We start from the raw sequence: 22,984 nt of genomic DNA, 5'->3' as shown, positions 1-22,984 counted from the left end.
TGAATACTGGGTTCACTTAGAGAAGGATGAATTTTGATTATTGTTTTTTAAAAAAAGCAGAAAGTATTATGTTTACAGCATGAAAGTTATGTGTAGATTTGCTTCTCTGAAGCGTTCTTTATAACCACATTCTTTTAATGTGTAGATGTTAGCATGCTGAAAAACACTACTGCCAGATTGTCATAATACCATTATTTTATTTATAGGAGAAGAATGTTGTATTTGGAAAATATATTTTTAAAATTACCCTTAGGTCACATTTTCAGATTTGGATCTTTATTTTGCTTGTGTTTCTCTTCCAATATTCACTCACACATCATTTGACTAAAGAGAAATTTGGTGGAACTATTGTCCTGCTCTACTCACCCCTCATTTGAGTGAATCTAGGACATGCTGCTTTAAATGATGCTTTCGGGGTTTACTTTTCATGTGCCTGGTGTACAATTTTGAAGTAGAAAATGCTGTAAGTCACCAATGCAAACTATGGCTTTTACATTCACCTGGGGAAAAAAACCCCCACCAAAACAATCTCCTTGTCTGATTAAGCCAAGTGTTCAGCTTCATTTTGGCAGTGCTTGTTAGATCATGACTTCTCATGTTAAGGGTCCTTGAGCATTCCAGTGTCCTTGGCAGCAGATGAAATCTCATCTCTGGGTCACAATACTTGCATGCAGAAGGGAAGGAGTTCTGGGTCCTTTTTTTTTTCAAGAAGCTTTCCTGGCACTGGTGCCTTTCAGTTGTAGATAACTTTGCCCTCAGCAGATGGAAGTTGTGTCCAGGGCATTCATACCCTGGACAGTCCATGTGTTCTGGCAAAGGGAGCACAGCTCCTTTTGGAGCACAGGCAGATTGGTCATGTGTTATTTCAGAAGTATGTTGGACTATGTATAATACTAATTCCTAGCACTGTAATATTTGTTATTGCAGTATTTTTGAACAGGTCCTTTTCAGGGGTTTTCAGAGTGTAGCAGTGGATGCTGTGCTTTAAGAAAAAGATTGTCCAATATACCTGTTTTCTTTCCAGTTTTGACAATATGCCTTTCTAATTGCAAGCATACCTAAGATAGAAAAGTATTTAATCTATCCTAATTATGGTTATTTTATCCTTTATTTTAATCTAATTATAGTTTTGCCTTTCTGGATTGCACGTGACTTTTGCTTTCCTCCAGTTTTTGCTCATCATCTGAACTTTTGGTCACATCTTCCAATATTGATTTCACTTTGGGGTGGCAGCCAGACATGTCTGTGTTGAGCATTTAGAAACTTGTTCTCATTGTGCACATACATGTGGAGAATTCAGTGAGTGGAAAGCAGGATGGGCCATTTCAATGATATTGAGGAGATGGAACAATGACTGGCCCTCACAGTGGATTGCCCTATGTTTACAAATCCTCCCTCATCCAGGACTGCTTTGGTTCTGCTCACTTTGAAAATGAAGGAAGTGCTTCTAGTTCTGTGCAGGTTCTGTCTGGACATCAGATTCTGACTGTAATATTTTAATGCTTGCCTCCATTTTCTTCTTTCTACTCAGGGCCAAATTTTATGCCCTTGTATTTTTGTTTACTTTTGATATGAGACTTGTGAATAACCAGTTGTGTTCCTGCCTTCAGTTCTTGATGCAAGATAGATGGCTACATCTCTCTGCACTCAGCCTGAAGTACCTCACTCAGCCTAAAATAACATTTGTTTTAATGGTTGTATTCAAGTAACTGAAGAAGGAAGAATTTGTGTGTAGTGCCTAAAAATATTTCTGTCAGTAATAACCTGCAAGTGAGTAGGAAGGAATATGTAACTTGGAAATATGCAATTTCTAATCTGTATTCCTTCTCTTATATGAATTATCTGCTGGATGGAAAAAAAAATACAAAGGAGATAAAACCAAACACTGAAAAACTGTCTTTGGAAAGTGGAGCAGTTCCTTCCCTTTTCTGGATAGCTGTCACACTGGGAGGGAAGGACAGGTTCTACTGAGCGCTCCCTACCAAAGGTGGGGAAGAATCAAACCCAAAACAGCTGTGATGAGGCCCATGGGAAGCCATGGGAATGACTACAGGGTAACAAGATGCAGAAAAAATTGTGGGCTAGATAAGGATCTGATGGTGCATTGTCCTTCTGTGCAGAGATTTGGGTGTAATTTTTGACCAAATTGAAAAACTGCTGCACTATTCAGTATAATTTGCAGGCTTAAGGGAGGCCCAGCACTGAAGCAGCATGTGTTTAGAGGATTTGGATCAAGGTAGATTGGCATGGAGTAATAATAAACTTATGTCAATGTCAGAGGTGCAATATTACTTAATATTTCTTTCTTTTAGAACCTTTGGCACCACTGTTCCATTTTAGTGCCAGTAAAGTTGGGTATGCTGTTTTAATAGCCTTGTTTAACCTGGCAAAGCTAGTCTTACACCTCATATCTGTCAGTTTAGCATGCAGAGGGGCAGACCTCAGAAATCTTTATGTATTTCTTACCAGAACATTCCAGTTCTGTGAATGTGGCCGAGTTGTAGGCTGGAGGGCAAAAGTGCTGAGCTGGATGACGTCCCTCTGCTCCCAAATTTCACCTTTGGTACAGTAGGTAGAAGTGGAGTGTTTTATCCTCTAGGAATCTACAGATACTTGAAAAACTCCAGTTATATACTCTGAAGTAGGAGTCTCAGTGATGAAAACAGTAGCTGTTGAGACAAGAGCAGTGTACAGGATGTAGACCTGGATCATATTAGGACAACAGCTTGTGGAAATTCTTTTGTGGGGGCTATCATAAAAGAACACCAGCTAAAGGGGTCTAATATAATACTCTGCCTTGACTTGCTACATAACTTTTCATGTAAAATGTTACAGTTTCCATCTTTAATAGTTTAATCTTTGTGATTGATGAAGTGCTACATGACTAAGGGCCTTAACCTACCAGCTAATTAGCATTTGTAGGAAATGTCATAAAGTCTTAGTTCTCATGTAATAATTGCAATCTGTACCTGGAGTGGCTGGACCATGCACTTTAGGTGATATTGTCCAGTTTGTGTTAAATTGTGTTGCACAATTAATTGGATGCATTGCTGCTGGCTGTCTTAAAAAAAGGAAATGTACGTGTGGTCAGGTTAGGAGTGATTAGTGTAGACAAAAGAGTCCTACTCTTGGGCTGAGAAATTTGCACCAGTATTATTGCTTGGTGCAGGCTGCAAATAGAAGGAGCAAGCACATTGCTGATAGAAGATGCCTTTAGAATTTTTTTTCCATGGTTTAATCAGCTGAGTGCATGTTTTCATATTCCCAGGAAGGGGTCAGGGCATGAAAAAGGACATTTTTTTATTGACTGTGTCAAATTCTGTCAGAACACTGTAAATAGGCTGTTATGTGAGCTGGCATTTTGCAATCACAAATCAGAGATCTATTGTAGTTCTGGAGTCAGATGATAAATTCTGAATGAGTTGTTCTGCAAAATAGAGCAATGTTCTGACCATAGAATTAGGTGTTGAAAAAAATATAATTAGGAAGTCTTTCTGGTGGGGCATAAAAGTTTTGATGTTACAAAACTGCTATGGTGACTATTAACTTTTGTATTATTTAAGAATTGAATCTTTAATAGTATATGTCCATTTTAAGAGTACAGTGTTCAGTGTACAGAGTATTAGAAAATTGTACTTTGCTGGCTGCTAAGGCTTGGTAGCTTTGCCAGATCATGGTATGTTTTTCAGAACAGTCTGAAAGTGAAATTGAAATAAGTATAGTCAATTGTTCGTCCATGGTGGTGGTGTTACTGATCCAAATACATTATCAGAAAAATGTGTCCTCAAGGATTCTGCACAATCAAATGCAACTTTTGGACTGTTAGGTAACCACAAATCCCCCTTAAGCCTAACCAGAGCAACTGTTGGGATCTCTCAATGTGTGCACAGACACTGAGAACAATGTCATTAAGATCAGAAGCAGGGATCATTAGCTTAATTTCTCATTCTTTGTAACACATTATGGTACTAAATTTTTACAGTTTATAAAAGATGACTAGAAATATGTGACCCAATATACATTCACTTAGTATACATTCACAGAAGCCAACCTGAATGTTCATCCAGTCTAAAACCATAGTTATGAGTCTAGGTCCTTGCACATTGAAATTCAGGATTGTTATAAACTTTTCCAGCCTTTGCTTGAATGGATTGTCCTTTCCAATGAATTTGGGACCCATTGAGGCTAGAAGTCCAGAATTTTGTTGTTCTCCCCTCCTCTGTGCTCCATGACCTGCTTGCTACTGCTGTTCTTTTTCAAGCCTACACTTTAAAAGGAGGAGAGATGGATTACACACTTCTGCCTTCTGGCCTATTTGAAAATAAGCACTTTGCTATGTAGGAGAAAATCACAAATTCCTCAAATAGAGTTTCATGAGTTAGGAAATTTAAAAACTTTAATGTGATGCCAGTTCTGTGAACATGGTAATTTTTGATTATCATGTGTGTTGTAAGTCTCAAGTAAGTCTCAAGACTCTCAAGGTAAGAAGAAATACTGACTGCAATTGTCTACACTACAATAATAAGTTATTGTAGATCAAGTTATGCTATCTGGTTTGGAGAGGATTCCTCAGATGATGAAGAGAATGGGATTGTTGAATCCTCAAGTTGTTCATAGCATACACAAGTGCTCCCACACATAGTGTGTCATCTGCAAGGAGGGACTGAGCCTAATGAGGCACTTACATAAGGGTTTCACACTGCTGGTGTGACACCAGGGCTGCTGGGGGGGAAGGAATCTGCCCTTCAGCTCTGAAATGTCAATACTAATTAACAAAGTTATCTTTCAATATGATATTAAGTTTTATTCATGCTGAGAAAACAGCCAACTCACATGCTGGGAATTTTAAGCTGTGTAAAGAGTAATATTTTCTATTTAATAGAGTTGGGGGAAATTTCTTTTGAAGTGTGAAAGAGCTCAGTTATGTGTAGTGTGACTGGGCAAAAGGGAAGGGGAAGTTGTCATATTTTGGAGGTTCAGTAGACCATAAAAGAATTTATGGTCTAAATATTATTTATGGTCTCTAAATATTATTTAGGGAAATTGATGGCTACCTATATATCCGAAAAAGAATCAGGGGAAATCAGAATTGTTTAGGAGAAAAATATTTTTCTTGGAAGAAATGAAATTTCTCTCCAAAAAATGTAATAGAAGTCTACTAATTTGAATTAGAAATTATAAGGGAAAGTTTTATAAGTGTAATAGAATAATTTTACATGGAGGTATCCTGCTGTCATGACTCACTTAGAAGTTTTAGCTGCTGACTGAGGGTATATTCATGTAATTCCCTGCTCTTGGAACTGCATCTTTGAGTGGCAGCCTGGCTATTTCCCCACTGTCTCAACATGACAGACTCAGCTGGTTTTGTACCTGCCAGCAGTTTAGCACTGAATCTTTGACAACTCATTGAAATGACACAAAATCAGATCCCCCAAGAAGCAGTGAGTGGAACAAAGTATTGCACAAGCCCAAAAGGCTTGTATGTCTTATTACATGCTGATGTTTTTCTTGGAAGCTTTCACGGTCCATGCTCCAGGTGAGTGATTTATGGCAGCAGGAAGGAGGTTGGGTGGCTTCTCACCTTCAGTGACTGACACAGACATTGATGAGGGGGATTCACAGGGATAGGCACATCTCAAATCATAATTTTATGAAGTGTTCCTTAGGAAAATAAATGAATCAGCTTGTTAATATGCAGTATTATGAGAAGACAGTTTTAAATCTGAAGTGATTCAGAAATGATACATTTTATGTATGATTTCATCTGAGATTTATTTTTTATAGTCTGACGTGCAAAATATTCAGCAATGTAGTGACTGAATAACATTAATCAGGATAAACCATCCTTGCCTAATCCTGAAATAAATAGATCCCACTGCCCTTGTTCACCTACTTGCTGGGGTAGGCAGTTACACTTGATCTGTAGCTTTACCAAGTGTATATCCAAGTTTCTTATATCTGTGAGTGAAAAAGAAACATTTCCTACTAAATATAAAAAGCAGGGTTATGCATTAGCAGTTGGGTTTTAGCATTTTTGTAGTATATTAAAACTCTACTCTTCTATTGGCATAGAATCAACCACCCTAATTTACACATTGCTAGAGCTCCTTGATGTTGGCAGTTGTGTTTTGCTGGTGGTATTCTATTGCTGTTCCTCTGACTGAGCACTCTGGGACTAGAGACTCTAATACCTCACTAAACTGGGTGTTTAATCACATTTGGAGAAGCATCACCCTTCACCTTTGAGCGGAGCTGTTACTGGCTTTATGAAATCATGAAGTTCAAAGACTCAGGAGTATGCATGCAGATAAGTTTAATGGTAACAATAAATGAGAATTGTTATCTTCATACTTCGCCCTTCATATTATTGTTACCAGATGTGGCCGGAGCTAATGGTGCCAATTTGGTCAGATTGCTTTGATAATTTTCATGTTGCCAAGCAGTATGTATTTCTTGGTGGGAGAATCAGCAGTGGTATGTTTGAGTATGAGTAGAATAAGTCCAACTTTAGAATGGAATCTGAATCTAATTCACTTCCTTCTAACACACCTGACTTTAATTTTTAACGCCCAGCCAGGCATAGTGCTTAGATCAAAGTGAAACAAAGAGGAGGGACTAAAGCAATTCTTGGGAAGTAAAAAATAAAAATAGCATAAGATTGTGTAATCTTTCATATATGACAGAAATATTTGGCTTATTTACCATTCACTTAAGAGTAAACCTGCAGTAAATTTGCTAAAGACAATTGTGCCAGGAACCCCCCATACTTATCAGGGACAAAAATCAGGCTCACTATATTTATTGCCTAAGAGATACCTTAATTTGACAGCAGAAATCTGCATTAATGTCCCCAGAAAGGCACAGAGTCTTTTATTGCTCTGTGCTTGACCCCATGCCAAAGTGACTGTACACCATGGGAACCTCTGTGTGTTCCTCTCTACAGAACCTTCTGCTGATCTTGAGGGAGAAGCTGCTAAAAGTCCACAGGAATCTGTCAAGTTTTCATCTTAAAGCTTGTTGACAGGAGGGAGGGTGTTAAAGCATAATTTAAATTTGAGTGAAGTACCTGCTGTGTCCTATCCCAAATTCTTCATTCATGATTAAGTCTGAGATTTTGTTGTGGCTGTCATGGGAACCATAAATAGTTTGATTTGAATGTTTATTTAATATAAATCCATGACTTTTGATATTCTTTGAATGTTGGGAGGATAGTAAACAGCTGATCAAATGGGAAGAACTTCAAAGTATAGAATTAGAATATGGTAATAGAGAACAGGAGTTTGTTAATTTAATTGCAAGAGAGGTCACCCCTGTAAACTGTCCTAGGGAGCTTGTCTTGTTGTGTTAGAATTACAATAATTAGATTTACTGTAATTTCTTCCATGACATTTTGTGTTCATCAGTTCTCATTGTTTGCTCACTTTAACTGTTACTGATTTCTATGCGCTGTCCATTTATGAAATATAATGTAATATAGTTAATCCTCTGTCTTGAAATTTTTGGGTTGCAACCATTTCCATGAATCCTTTTAAATCCCATCCTTTGGGGAGGGGGAAGAAAATACATCCATGGTCAGGCAGCTCTTTTCTGTCTCTGACTGTTCTGTAGCATTGAACTTGTAGCATCATTCAATCCAAACTGTCAGTAGTATCTGCCATCTGAATGGGAGACACTGAAAATTGGGTTGTTGTCAAACTATTGTAGCTTCATTGCTAAGTGATGCTCAAGTTTTTTAGAGAATTTTACACTTAAAATTATGTGCATGTTCTTGAAGAGAAAGCATGACAAAAATGGACTGGTAATAATTCTTTTGCTTGCAGAAGTACAGAGATAGTCAATCTGCGTAATATATTGATACAGGCTGTTATTGATATATCAATAATCTCTAAAGGACTTCCAAGTCCTTGTTCTTAACTTCAAGCTCCTAACTCACCCCTCTTGTGAGGGTTTTATCCAGTGTCTGTTAAACTCTTCCATGCAGAGGGGTACATGGCTCACAGAGAGAACATGAAGCTCAGTGGGAGAGAGCTGCATCTTACAGCTGCTGAAACTTCTCATTGTCCAGCAAAGAAACATAAATCAGAGGGAAAAAAGGGACATATTTTAGTATAGTATGTCAGTGTCACTGACATTGCAGCAGCAGGTTACCTTCAAATGCATCTTCAGGACTTTGCTGTAATTGCAAAAGCGACAGTGAGTGTTCTTCACAGATCCTTTCATCAAAGCTTTTACAATTAATAAAAAAAAGGGAAGGAAGCAAAATGGATAAGGATGGATAAATTGATTACCAAATTGTAGGCATCAAAGTGCTAATGAAAACTGATTCAGAGAGAAACGTATTTCTTTCATAGGTGTAATTTCTAAAAGTTTTCCTTTATTTTTTGTGTAGTTGATGGTGTTAGAGTGAGGCTGAGTTTCACATACCAACCTGCTGGTTTTGAGGTGATACAAGATAAAGGAAATTCAATCATTTTACTTTTTAAAAGACATTTTTCATCCCAAAAGCAAACTATCTTAAACACAAAACCATATCAGATTACAGATTACTTCCTATTCAGACATTTCCATAAAAGCATTGCTGTCTTACCTTTTCTGCCATAGAGAAACTAAACTGTTCAGCAGATGTTGATTAAAGACATCCAAGTTGATGCGTTTAACATTTCAGTTTAAGTTTAGTGGTGCTTTGATAGTTTATATGTCTAAAGACTGTGCCTGGCCTGCAGTAACTAATGGTGAAACTCAATATGTGCATTGTCTTTGGTGCAGCTATAGTGAGAATATTAAATTACATCTCATAGTAACAAGAATCTGAGTTCTCTGATGAACCTTTTGAACACTTCAACTCTTAATGGGTCTAAACCTATGTACATTGACCATATGTTAATTTAGAATGATTTAGAAAAGACATCTCTAAATAAGGGGGCAGGGATCTGTTATCCTTCTGCAAAAGCTTTCCTTTCATGTAAATGTATTCCACTGTCTCTTATATATGAATATAGATGGTTTCTGTAACCAAGGAGCTAAAGGGAAACTTTCCAATTGGAAGAATATTATTATTTCTGATTAATTGCTGCCTAACCATTTCAGCTTTGCTGCTCTGGGGTTTTTCCTGCTTTTTACCACTGGTACTTCAGGAAACTCATATAAAATGATACCATGTGAAACTGGATTCTCCATTACAATGTTTTAAATGTGATTTCGAAGGCCAGGGTGTTCTTATAGTAGAAATAAACATAGCTGTATTAAATTCCTATATCTATTTTTTATAGTAGTGAGGGGACAGGGCTGTTATTTTTACTTTCAATGTAAATTTTTTTGCTATTACAAATTAAAAAAAAATTCATCTAAAATTAATTTCAATTTTTAGGGCATTCCTCCTCCCTTTTCAACCTTTCTACCCCTTTATGCCTTAATTTGAGAATAAAGTAGTGTAAAGTTTAATACTTTTCCTCTGTTGATGATGTATTGTATTATTAAGTAGAATATTTTATAAGAAAACTGGAAGATAGAGAATATGGGAAAACTCAAGAAAATTTGTAAGAGTGTGGAAACAGATACATAATTAAGAACTAAATAGGATTGAGCAGTTTTAAAGAACCATACTTGCAATGTTTTTCCCTTCAGGTGTAAAATATCTGTTATTTACAGATATAAGTTCTATGCAATTAATTATTTGTTTCAAATTAGGAGTGGTATGCATATCTGAAAATTTCTCAATTAATGAAATATCCTGGGATTTCTCTGAAACAATCAAGTACAACTAACATGATCTGTTGAGTGAATTATCTGTCTGTAATTTTGAAGTCTTTGTACAAAATATGTTTAATATTGTCACACAGTTCTGTGTGAAAGGGATGTTGTGAAACTGTTCATATAAGGAGAAATGAAATTATGGGTATAATGTAGGTAATGGCCAAATCTTCTGACAGAATTAGTTGTAACGTGTTGGGATTAGGCATTTGCTATTTTTGGAATTGTGTGTGATCTGAGTTACACTGTCCTTTGCCTTTGGAGCAGTGTGATGATGTTTGAATGTGCATTTATTTTGCTTTTGTCTAGACTCTTGTATCTTTTATAGCTTTGCATTGGAATCAAAACTACAGGACTTGTTTAAATGGGAAATGTATTGAGTTTCACATTCAAACCTTACAAAGCATGTTAAATATCTCTTTAAACTTTCCAGGAAAGGAAATAAAGGTATTCTTTTCTTTCACTCAGGCTGGTGATTTAAAGAGTAACCTTAAACCATCAATAGAAATATACAGTGGTGTTAGTAAAAATAAAACAGATATTTTTAAAGTATTACAGTGCACATGTGCATAAACTAAAATATGAAAAATAGGCGAGAAAAACTGGGATACTGCAAATAATGACAGAGCTTAAATTTGGTGTCAGTTCCTTAACTGGATTGCTACCATCAAGTATATGGTATTTCAGTGGAGCAGTGACTTTCTAGATTTCAAATATTTTATTATAAATCATAATTCAGGATTGAATAGGGAAAAAATAATACAAGAGAGCAAGAAAACAAGTGAAAAAATAGGTAATAAAAAAAACCAATTGGAGTTGATTGAAGAGCAATCAAAAAGAATAAATACTGCAGTTGAGAGGGACTTATTTGGAGTGAGAATGACTTTTGTCTCATATATAACTTTATTCAGCATTTTCATTTAGAAAATATTCTTCACTGTTTCAAATAGGGAAAACCAACCCCAACCACCTTTGAATGCAGATGAAGAAAAAGAGATGATGACTAGCCCAAAAAGAAATTTGGGCCAGGAGGCTGAAGGCAATGATTAATACAGTTTTGAAAAGTATTTCAAATGGGATGTGGTAGTGAAAATTGCCAATGTTCTGTCTGCAGAAATAATGGGTAGTGGAGCAAAAGATAACTGCTCTCTAAATGGCTTTTGTGTCATCCCACCTGAAAAACCATGTGTGATTTCAGACATCTTGTGGTCAAAAGAAGGATGGAAATATGAAAGTGTCAGACAAGAAGAATGGTCAAAACTTGTTGGGTTTGGGTATCTGTCTAAAGTCAGTAGAGCTTAGTTTTTTACAATATTCTGAAGGTATAAATATCACAAATGAGGATAAATTATTTTGGACAGTGTAAATCTTAGAAAATGAGTAGCATGAAATCAGATTGACAAGGTCATCTATTAAGTGATTGGATAGCCTTCAAATAGGAAAGGAAATTCAATTATCATAGGTTTTTCATTGCTGGGTAACATAGGCAGTCCTGGAAAGGATCTTAGGGTATTACAGTATGTTCCACTGCCCACAAGCAGGATTTGAAGGAGATTCTTAAAGTGAAAGAAAACATTTTTTTTCTCTAGGGATTAAGTCAGGCTTCGAGCCTTTCCACATCACAACCTGCTCAACCTTTTCACTTTGAAATGAAGCAGTTAGTAAGGTTTCTGCCTGTTATTCAGAACTCAAAGTTACGGCTCTTTTCTGTAATGGAAATCTTTTTTTCCTGGATGTCTCTCTGTTTTCCTATCTTAATAATTTTCCTAAGGATATAAAATTACGATCTTACTCTTTAATAACTATATTTATTTTAATAACATGTTATAAAGTGAAATAATTTAAATTAAAAGGTAATATGCTTTTTAATGTTTTTCTTGTAATACTTTGGATATCCAAACGAAATCTGCTTTCAGAACAGACTGGTCACCTATTTCCCAGCTTTTGTTGTTTTTCCTTTTCTATTACATATATTTCCCTTTATATATTTCTGTGTTTTAAAGCACAGCACACACCACACACCTTTTGTTACTCCCTGTTCTTGTCCAGCCTTTTGATTTCTCTGTGTTCATTGCTCTGGAAAACTTCCCAAGCTACTGTCAAACTGGCTTCTGCTCTCCTTCTGCAGCCTCTTGAGCTGCCTATTCTTACTCTATTTCTTTTGTAGCTTTCCTTTTCAGTGTTCCCTGTTGCCCAACACTTGTCTGTACAACTTGTCAGCTGCCTCTCTCTTCTCACCATCTGTTAACTTTTATATGAGATGTGCTATAAGTTTTCAATCTGGACAGAGGGCCCCAAGTCTTCCCAATTGATACAGACATAGTAGGAATGACAAGATACACACTGAAAATCACATTCAACTTCAATGATTTCGATTCAAAATATAAGAATGCCCAAGCATTCTTTTTTTCCTCCATGTGAATTTACATTACAGTCTAGTAAAACAGATGTACTTCTCTCACTGGCATATGACACAGTGTAATAGTTTTTCATGCAAAGTAGTCTTTAAAAAGTTTTGGTGTAAGCCAATGTAACCTATTTTATAGGGATATACACCAAATAGTACAAAACTGGCCATGAGTAGAATACCACCAGATGTTTTCAAGCAGCAGAAGGGTAGTATTTTTCATGGTTAACTTTGACTAGTAGTTCAGGTGCTCTCAGTGTGCAAATTGGGCTAGACTTCAAAAAAATTTCAGTAATCAGCTTGTAACTCATAAAATATTGTGAGACGTCGGTACCCAACCAACCCAGCTTGAAAATCTGGCCCTCATATATACAGACAGACTTTATAAGAAGCATTAGCTTAAGAATGAATGTCGGCATCCTCTTGTCATGAATGGAATTATGTGTTAGTTTATTTTGTATTTCTGTATTCACTATCTGGAAAATACCTATTGCATTCTGAATTACATCACAGTAAATACGTATAATGAGAGCAAAAGCTTTTCAATGGATGTCTCACAAGATTGTGAGTCCTGCTTAGAAGAGTCCAAGAGTCAAGCTGTTTTGTTCAGAGTATTTATTGGCCCCTGAGGAGAAGGAGACAGAGACTGAGTATTTCCAGATACACAAGTGGATATTATCAGCCCAGGCTTCTTTTGGCTAGCTTCCTGGGGAAGGTTAATTTTAGCATTAAGTTCCAGCTCTTTCTCAGCTTGAGTCTGGCAACAGAAGCCAAGCTCTGAGTCCAGGAGCTCCTTTCTGTGTGACAACCTTCTCCTCTCTTGGCTGGTTTGCCCACTGACCTGCTTTTATAGCCCTGTAAAAGTATCAGCTGACTTGAGGGCAGAGCTCTTCCCTAAACAGCCCTGGGGGAGTTTTCTTCTGCTCTCTGTATGAAAACTCAGCGCACACCTCTTTTTTCTTAATGCTTGTTGATTCCTCTGAATCCTTCCTGTACCTGTACTTTGAATCCTGTATTATGGAAGGATCTAGAGTCTTACAGTAAGTAAAAGTGGATGAATTATTTCCTTTAGTGACTGTACAATAAAACAAACATACATGCTTGTTTTGGAAGAAGAATGGGAAAAGATAGTTATCACTTTTGATCTCCAATTTTAGTTGCATTTGCTTCTATTTATTGATGCAATAGGATGCTCTCTCAGTTTCTATGTGTACATGAGACAGTAGATTGATGTTTCCAATCATGGAATAAAGATAATTTTTTTAAAGTCACATATAATAGGTACTAACCAGAGAATATTACTGCATATCCCAGTAAATGACATACATTTTTCCCTACTGATCGACAGTTCATAGATTCTTTTCCTTCTTTTTATATATTTTTTCCTCTCTCTGAAATTATTTGGTATATGTATTTTCTCTTTAGGTAAAGTCCAAATTTTATTGGATTTTTTAATATACTGTGATAATACTTTATGCTTCTGTACTGTGCTGCTTTCCCTGAGATTTCTCTAGTCTTCAGTTGATGCATTTAACAAACTGAATCACACAGAACAAATAATGATGTGGGAAATACTTGCACATTATGTGAGTAGACCTTTGAATTCTACCACAGACTGACTTGCTTTCCTTAGCATACTCTGGGAAAGTTTAATTACTGTGTAACAGCTGTTCAGAAGCTTGATATCAATGTAAATTTCATGTCTTCATTAATATAATTTTTTTGCATTTGCAGCTTTATAACTATACAGTGGTGGATATGGTGGATAGACTATCAAATGAATGGATAGTCAGAGTGAACATATGGGACTAAACTGTTTACAGCAAGAATGTCTTCTAGATTTTAAAATATTCCTCTATTCTTCCACTGCTTACTCCTTAGGACAGAGATTTGTTGTAAGAAAATGTGACTTTTTTAGTAAGATACAACATAAAAGCAACTCTTTTTTGCTTTTATGTAAGAGCAACTCTTAGTGCTCTTCAGGGGGCTGAACCCCATGGCTGTGCTTTTGCTGTCAGTGTTAAAGTATGTGATACTTTGCTTTTGAAGGAATAGTCCTAGTTAATGCTTGTCCATCTACTTACTTAAAATGAAGAACAAGTGAAAGTTACTGGCAGTGGTTGAGGAAGCACTTTTGAGGCAGTCTCTTTCAAGCCTAAAGGCAATCTGCAATGTCAAACTGTTGAAGCAGAAATTCTCTTTCAGTGGGCTCATTTAACTAGTGCAAGTTCTACTTAAACTAAGAATTGCATTTAGGTAGTATCATGACTCTAAGGAAAATTTCCCTTCTCACTCCATAGGCTGAAATTCTAAATAGCTGCTGCAGAGCCTGTTAATTTTCAAATATTGTGCCTGATATGATATTTAATAACTGTACCATTAATAACTTTTTATCATTTGGTAAAAAAAAATTGATATAAATCAATAGTACTCTCCAAAAACTATATCTCTATATTAAGTCCACTACAACTACTCAGTAATATTTTTACAGTCATGGTAAAGTAATTTAATTTTTTTTTGTTGTTGTTTCATTACAAATTAAGCATGCACACATTCACAGACACCAGGAGATATTGGGATGTCTGTAGACATCTATTTTGTTTAGTCACTACCAAAGCTGGTTTCATGTTCTGGGACATCCTGAGATGTTTCTGAAAAGGACCATATGAGCCAGAACATTTACCATGAGTCTTACTAATAAAAATAAATTATGTGTAAGTAGCCATTTAGTTTTATGTTTGAACTATGCCTGTTTTTTTCTGTTTTGATTAATAGTTACATTACTTTTGTCTTTTGCTATCTATATCTCTAAGGCAGAAGCTAAAGTCTGAAAATGAATACTAAGTAGTCATAGATAATGCTCATGTTGGATGAATTGCTTATTAAATCCCTTTTTCTTGTTTAAAGTAGACTGTAACAGTACTTGGAAAATTGTTTAGTAGGATTTAATTTGTTAAAACACAAAGATTTTTTTTTTGTAATTAATGCAAATGATACATACAGAAGTTCTGTTTTCTCTCCTAGGTTTCAATTTTAAATTTATATAAAACTAAACTTATGTTATTGATTTACTTCATTGGAATTGACATAGTCTGTGCTTCAATATGAAACAAAGCTTGAAGACTTCTGCCTATAGAAATTTAGAATAGAACAAAATGAACGTTTGGAGTAAAAACCCCTATTGTTACTAAATACTTATTGTCTGAGCTATTTAAAACTCAAATAGAGAGAAGAGAGGGAAATACTTGCTGCTAAGTTTAAATATATGGCTTTATGGTTTCATTTGCTGGGACCGAGAAGTCTTAGAAAATGTTTCTCTTCCAGGTTCTTAAATTCTCTTCTACTTTAATGCTTTAATATCTCTGAAGGCAAATTGTTACAGCATGGAACATTTTCTTTGATTATATAATTTTCTTGCAAGTTCCTTAGTACAGTACCTTAATTTTGACAATGAAAGGAGTTTTCTTTTGAGAACTTGGGTTACTGGAGACTTTTAAAGCCTGTCTGGGGGTGAGATTTAATTTAATCCCTTGAGTATTTAATAAGCATTCCTGAGACTGTCGCCAAAAGGTGACAAGATTAGCACTTGAGTTTATTGACAGGATGCCTCATAGGAAAGACATTTATCTGTAAGGGTATTGTTTTAAAAGGAGGAATAAAGTCTGGGTTAAGCCCTGGGAATATACACACTTTCTGAAATGCAGAAAGAATAGAGCACTTTCTTTTCATCCTGGCACAGGGAGTAGCAGTTTACAGGGGTAAAAAATAGATGTTGACAAAACTTCACAGTAACTAACTTCCTATCAGAAAAAATAAGAACTTGAGGATTAAGATGGTCTTGACAGTCCCTGCGACAAACTGAATTCAGGCATGCTCAAAAGTCATTATTCAGTAAAAGAATTGTATTCTTACATAAATGCTTGTTCCCAAATACATTTGTGTGTGGGAGAATGACAGAGGTTACCAGAGGGTTTGTTGTTTCTGGATTTAAAAATCTCAGGAAGAACTAAATCATATCTTGTGTTCCAAGATTTCAGCGTGTGAGACCTCTCAATCTCTTTGTCTCCTGTAATCTTGTTGAGAGAACTCTGTGATTAACTGGTCATAAAGTCTTGTCTGCATCAGTAGGTCTTGGCTAATCCTGTGCCCATCCCAAAGGACAAATACTCTGTGGTACTGATTCTGCTTTAGCATACCCCAGTGTGGTCCTGTTCCCATCAAAGTATTTCCTTCAGGTTTATATAGCACAAATAGAAGAATAATTAGATCCTTTCCTCTTATTTTATCTATGGAGTATGTATTGAGTGGCTTATTTTAAAGCAGTTGTGATTCAATGGGGATGTTTTTAATTTGCTGCCCGTTCTCTTTTACCTCTGAGGAAAGAATTTTGTAAATGCTGAATAATTTTAGAACATGTTTTCTTGGTTAAGGGTTGGCTCATATTTTCAATTAGTTTTAAGAGGAAGGAAATCGTGTAAATGCTGTGGAATTCAGATAAGCGCTGTGCATAGGAAATAAGTACTTTAATTTAGGGTGCCTAGAATTGGTAGGTCAAGCTGATGATAGTAAAGGAGCAGATCTTAACTTTGTTTCAAAGAACATGTAATCAATATTCACTCTCCTGTTTTATTTCCCTTTTACTGGAGAATTTGTTTTGGTGAAGCTGAAATGTGCAATTGCTTAAGTATTCCACAGGGTGTCATGAGGCAGTTGTTGGAATCATTAATATTTGGATGAAGTAAAGAAAGAAACATAGTGTGCAGTCCTCTGAATGCCAGTTAATGTAATTTTAGATGTGACTAATACACATGCCATAAAATAAAAAGTTCTTAACTCATTAACACATGTATCATGTTTCTGTATCTGTATAAAATATACACACGAAGAAAAATATTGCAAGAGGTCATTCACAAGAGTAAGCTATTCTATGTCAGGTCTTCCCAAAAAGACCTTTCTATATATTCCTTAGTATTTTATAGTTTACACAGCAAGTGGAATCTTTGGCTCATAGCAGTAATCTGATATACCAAGCGGTGTATATATTAAAAAAAAGGAAAAAGAAAAAAAGGTACGAGACTTGTATTTGACATACTATAAAGAATTTCTAATTGAATTGTGCTCCTTCAAATTTACTTTCAAATTTTGTTTTAATTTTTATTTAAATTATTTTTAAATTTAATTTTTTGGAAACACACTTTATGCAGTGCACACAGCTGTACTGTGGATTTTATGACTTGTTAATTGTAGATGTATATGATGTCAAAACTTCAGGATTTTTTCTCCCACACTTGTATAATGTAGTAGGAGGAGAATTTTTACCTAGGTGTGCCCCAAATTAAAGTGTATTTGATTATGGTGGTATGTTCTTGCATATGGAGATCAAATTTTTATTAACGTAACTGTTGATTTGTGCAGAGCTGCACATGCATTGAATTCAACTTCAGTTTGTAAAGAAATCTTTAAAGTAACTGTAAAAGCTTCTGCTTCTCTTAAACTCTGAGTTGCTTTAAATGCAAAGATATTGGCTATGTGAAAAAAAAAATCATTATAAAATGAACAGGAAAACTGAATTCATTTCAGTAGCAAGGGAATGTGATCCCAAGTGAAAAAAATCACTGATGAAAGTAAGAGTTTGAATATCTGTTGACAGTAATAATTTGTCTAATGTTGACAACGTATTTAAAACCAGTTTTGAACAAATGATACTTCATGGATTTTGTCATGTTTTCTTATATTATCTGAAGCGGCATACTAAAATAACAGACCAGTTAATTTTCTTGTTGCTATTTGTTTGTATGAAGTCTTAAGTAACAAATCTTGGGTTTGTGCCAGTTGGTGCATAATGATGAGTGGCACTGAGAGTGCAGGATGGAGGGAGGGGGATTCTTCCAAGAGACAATTAATGAAATTTTACACATCTGACACAACACACACCCCCCTGCATTCTGCCCAGAGGTCACAATGCCTTCCAGCCACAGAGGGGGATTGCCATCACAATCAGCAGCTGAGTGCTTTTATTCACATTTGCTTCCAAAGTCCACAGTGCTCTGTGGACAACTTCTTGTGCAAAACCTTTGTGATTTAACTCTTCCTGAATTAACCACTATAAATCATGACAGTGTGCTTATAGGTACTTGAGCAATATGTTCAAATACTTTCTAGATGAGGAACCAGTTTTATTTAAAGAAGTTAAAATATCCAAAGTAGAGTGACGTACTTGATGTATTCGTGGAGGTGAAGAAAGTGAATGGAAGTGGTGCCCCTTGAGATTTTTTGTTTGGTTGTTTGTGGGTTTGGCCTTTTTAAGAATAAACATCCTGATCTCTGCCCAGCTTTGTTTTCCTTACAGCAAGGCATCATGGAAGAAGAGATTTTAAATAGGCAGGTTATAATCTTTCTTCTTCCTCATTTTAAGGCTCACTCAGATTGGTTTGCCTCACCCTTTTTTTTTGTCCTTCTTATTGAACTAGAATAATCTAAAGGGGTAATTCCAGACATACTTTGAATTACTGAGATAACACAGTAACTTAAACTTGAGTGATTAATATCAGAAAATATTTAAATAATAAAATACCTGACTGCAGTGAGATTTTCCCTTTATTTTATTGGAAAATTATACTTCTTCAGCAAAAGAAAACAAAATAGAAAACTGAAGTTTAAAACTGTTGATGATATAGCAGTTACACACCTGGTGGTTGTAATGAGGCATGTGTATCATACGTGTGATGTGTATGCACTCAGCATTGGAACATTATGAAAAGGTTGATGATTATTGTAATGTTTTTTATTTACAGATTGAAAATCTACAGGAGCAACTTAGGGACAAAGACAAACAACTAACTAATCTAAAAGACAGAGTGAAGTCGCTGCAGACGGATTCCAGTAATACAGACACAGCACTGGCAACCTTAGAGGAAGCCCTATCAGAAAAGGTAAAGTTTTCTCTTGAAAACCTTTATGTGCTGCTCTTGTGGGTGAAGTGTGTGCAGAAAATGTGCTTCTAAGTTGGCCTGACAGCTCCCACAAAGACTGGGGGCCTTGTCAGGGAAGCAGGTGGCCCTGTTGTGGTAGGATGAGCAGGAATGACTGTCAGGGGATGAACTGACACTTGGAGGGGAATGAGTGATGTCCTTTGAGTGCTTATGGAGAAAATGGCCCAGGACATGGGAAGATTTTGCCTTAGTCAATGAGGTGAGTGGTTATTCCCTGAAAGAACTGAAAGGCATTGGACACCTGACTTTAAGAAGGTAGAATTTTGAGCATTTTTCTGTCTTTGTGATCTTGATTATCCTGTTATTTTTCCCATTAACAGTTGGTTGTACCAAGTGTTACCTTGGCTTGCTGTGAGCACTATTGGCTTCCTACACTTCATTTTTAAGGGAAACTGTTTAATAAAAAAAAAATATTGAGCACTCTTTTTTTTTTCCATAACAAACTCTATGCCTTTAATTTGAAAATAACTAGGAGGAGGGTTAAACCTGGACTGTTTAAATTAGTGGCAACATTCCTACCAGTTTCAGTGAGGTCAGGTTTCTTCTTTCAGTTCACTTTGAATACGAGGTAATACAAGTGAATTTACATGCAAAAAAATTAGTACAAATACCCACGTTTTTCAGCTCACAGATCTTAATATATACTACTTAAATGTGAACAGTAAAGTAATATGTGCCATTCTGCGGTGTGTAATCCTATGAAGGTATTTATGACTGCATACAACTTGAAAATGCTGCAGTGGTGTTGGCACTGACGCATACAATGTTAATGTCATATTTTTTATTTCTTGTGTGTTTAATTGATTTTCTTGCACTTGCTTGGTCAACAACATTGAAAAAAGTTCTTATTGGTATCGATTCATGTGGATAAGCATGTATTTATACAGAAAAATTATACATTTCTGTAATCTTTCACTGCTAATCTGGACACAGTGTTCATCAATCTCACAGCATGGTAATAAAAAATGACAGAAAGTACTTTTTAATCTGTTTTCTCTCTTTGTAAACTGTCTTTTCTGGAATAGTCACTTTCCCAAAATGCCCATAGAGGCAGCTGAGGGTTTTTTAAAACAGTCCTTTGGGAAGCAGAGTGACTTTCATAGGAGTAGGAGACTTTCATAGGAGTAGGAGGCAAGCACCGCTGCTGAGTTAGGGTTCAGATTAGCTTTGAACAACGGTGTGCTTGATCTGAGAGCATGAGCCACAATGAGGAGAAAGTTTCCAAGCTCTCGGTAGGATTTTGATTGTTGTACAGGGAAATCACCCTCAATTTCTTTTCCATTGTAAGTCCTTGAAGGCCACACCAGGAAGGGCAGATTTTTTGAAGTCGAGGGTGATTTCTGGGATGAAGTTACACACCGAAAGAAGCTAGTTGCCATCCTTTAGAAATTCCAAATGGGCAATTACACCTGGCTTTCTTCTGTCTTCTGGCAGCTAAATACTTTGACAGTGTCTGTTTACACATGTGCCTCATTCCTTTCTGTGTCCAGCTTCCCAATTCCTCCTGACTGCTCTCAGTAACTTTGTTATGCAGCAGCATTCTTCAGACCTACAGACTTTATCAATAGTTATTAAATATTTCCACTGGGAATACTAGTAGAAATATGGGATAGAGGTTTGTCCAAATGGGAAAAACAGGAACCCTTAGTGAGTTGTTTATTAACAAGTGCATCAATATAAGTGCTTTTATCAATTCAGTATGTAATGCTGTCAAGAAAGGATGATGCTTTCATTTAAGAATACCTGGTTTCCATTTAGTTTGTGTGCTTTGTTTTTCTTTCTAGAAATTGTGTTAGACCTACTTTTCAACTATGTAATTTTGTGTTTATACTCTGAGATTGGGCTGTTTTTTGCATTCTATAAATTCCTAGTCCATTCAATAGTTTTTAGAATTTTAATTAAAAAACAATGAATAAAATTCTCCAAGACCGTCATGGGAAGCTCTTTTAAAATAGAAATAAAATTTAGTCATAGAACTTTAGCTAACCACAATTTACTGGAGTCTGATTGAATTGCTTTTCTTAGCTTCTACAGGAAGAAAAAGTCAAATTAAGACATGATCATATGATATTAATGAATTATAAAGCTATTTTTAAAGTCCAAAACTCAAATGTTTTCCTGCAGTTTTCTTGAAAATACACAGATTAAGATTTTGGCTCTGAATTAGAAAACGTGTCTCCTTATTCTTTATGAAAATAGATTTTTCCAAGTATCTGTCTCTTGATTTTTTTTCATATTTAGTGATTAGGTATCTTGGGAAAACTAAATGAGAAATTAATGTAGATATAATAAAACAATGTCAATTTTTCCCTCTTTTAATATTATAATTTTTCTGATGATATTGCTGGTGTGATTTTTCCTCTTGTCGGGAATCAGAAACAAATCAACTTCAGTCAACATATTCATTCAGCTATTTATCCCTAATTTCAGAGCCTCTCCTGAGCACTGAAAACTTGTACCAACAATAATAAGGATTATATTGCAATTAAAAAAGGAAAAAAAGTTTGAAAATCAGACTGTGCAAAAGTGCGATCAGCTGCCTTGATGTTATAACAAGAAACTTTTCAAAGAATATCTCAGCTCTTGGACTGGCCCAAAGCAGCTCAAGAGGTTGCTTTCATGAAGCTGATATTTATAAAGTTGGTCCTACTGTAGCAGCATACAGCAGATAAGCAATGGAGTATGTCTGATAATGGAGCTATATGCTGGGGCAATTCAGCTCCTGCTTCTGTGATAAAGTGCAAATAGATTAGACCTGTGAGGTCCCAGATTAGTGCATAAGGAAAGCTGCCCAATGCAAACAAGACTGAAACAAGAACACATTGTTGGGATTTCTGCAAGTTAGCTGTTAATCAAGCAAAACATGGTTTATTAGGGCCTTTTAACACGTTTTTGACATTTAGCCTTATGCAGCTGACAGATAAATTAGTCTTCTTTTGTGATTGACTGAGAAAAAAATATACTGTTCATTAAAAAGATGAAATAATGTTATGTTTAATTTGTTGTAGATGAAAAAATCATTTGGGTAAATAAATCTTCAAGAAGGAATTGGTAAAAAATTAATTCTGAATATAACCAGGTGGAATCTGAATGTTCATGATTAATAAACTGTTCTACTTTATGGAGGCTGGCATGTTAATATTAATATTCAAAATATTAAGAATTTACTTTGTTTGTTATTAGGAATAAACCTGAAGTTATTTAGTGTCATAAGTTTAGATTGGAAGGATGTTAGAAATCATCACCTAGTTTCAACCCTCTTGCTGTGAGCAGGGACACCTTCCATTAGACCAGGTTGTTTCAACCCTCAGATCTTCCTGGCCCTCCTCAGGACCCTCTCCAGCACATCTGTGTCCTTGTGTGGGGGCCCCAGAGCTGGAGCAGTTCTTCCCCAGGTGGGTGTCAGCAGGGCAGGAGTGCAGAGTCACCTCCCCTGACCTGCTGGCCACGCTGCTTTGGATGCAGCCCAGGAACACAGGTGGTGCTCTGGGCTCTGACTGCTCATGGCTGGGTCATGTTGAGCTTTTTGCCACTGTACACAGCCAAGTCCTCTTCCTCTGGGCTACTCTGTCTGTTCTCTGCCCAGCCTGGGATTGCCCTGACCCAAGTGCAGGACCTAAATTATCTTGCTTCTGCTGCCCCCCTGGCTGCCACTGCCCAATGATCCCTACCAGTGGTTCTCCTGATACTCTGCTTAAAGACCTGCTGGAATGCAGTTCTAGTGGTTATTTCATTGTACCCGAAGTATTTTTCTCTAATTGGTGTTTGCATCCTCCAAGTATTGATGAAATGTGATTTTGTAGAACATAATCAGAGCTTAATGAAACCCTACTAC

At 36.1% G+C, this 22,984-nt stretch overlaps 1 protein-coding gene across 9 annotated transcripts in view; it reads left to right on the top strand.

Annotated features, from left to right (window-relative positions):
* The window catches only part of ERC2 (ELKS/RAB6-interacting/CAST family member 2), a 405,797-nt gene that overhangs the window by 119,724 nt on the left and 263,089 nt on the right, over positions 1–22,984 (top strand). For all 9 annotated transcript variants that reach the window (XM_030956690.1, XM_030956689.1, XM_030956685.1 and 6 more), the window contains one exon: positions 18,952–19,089. In XM_030956690.1, coding sequence (XP_030812550.1) covers positions 18,952–19,089 — 138 coding nt within the window. The remainder of the gene's footprint in view (positions 1–18,951; positions 19,090–22,984) is intronic.

This window comes from Camarhynchus parvulus, chromosome 12 (genome assembly GCF_901933205.1).
Source record: "Camarhynchus parvulus chromosome 12, STF_HiC, whole genome shotgun sequence".
Lineage (NCBI taxonomy): Eukaryota > Metazoa > Chordata > Aves > Passeriformes > Thraupidae > Camarhynchus > Camarhynchus parvulus.
This window is presented reverse-complemented; position numbering and strand designations above follow the sequence as displayed.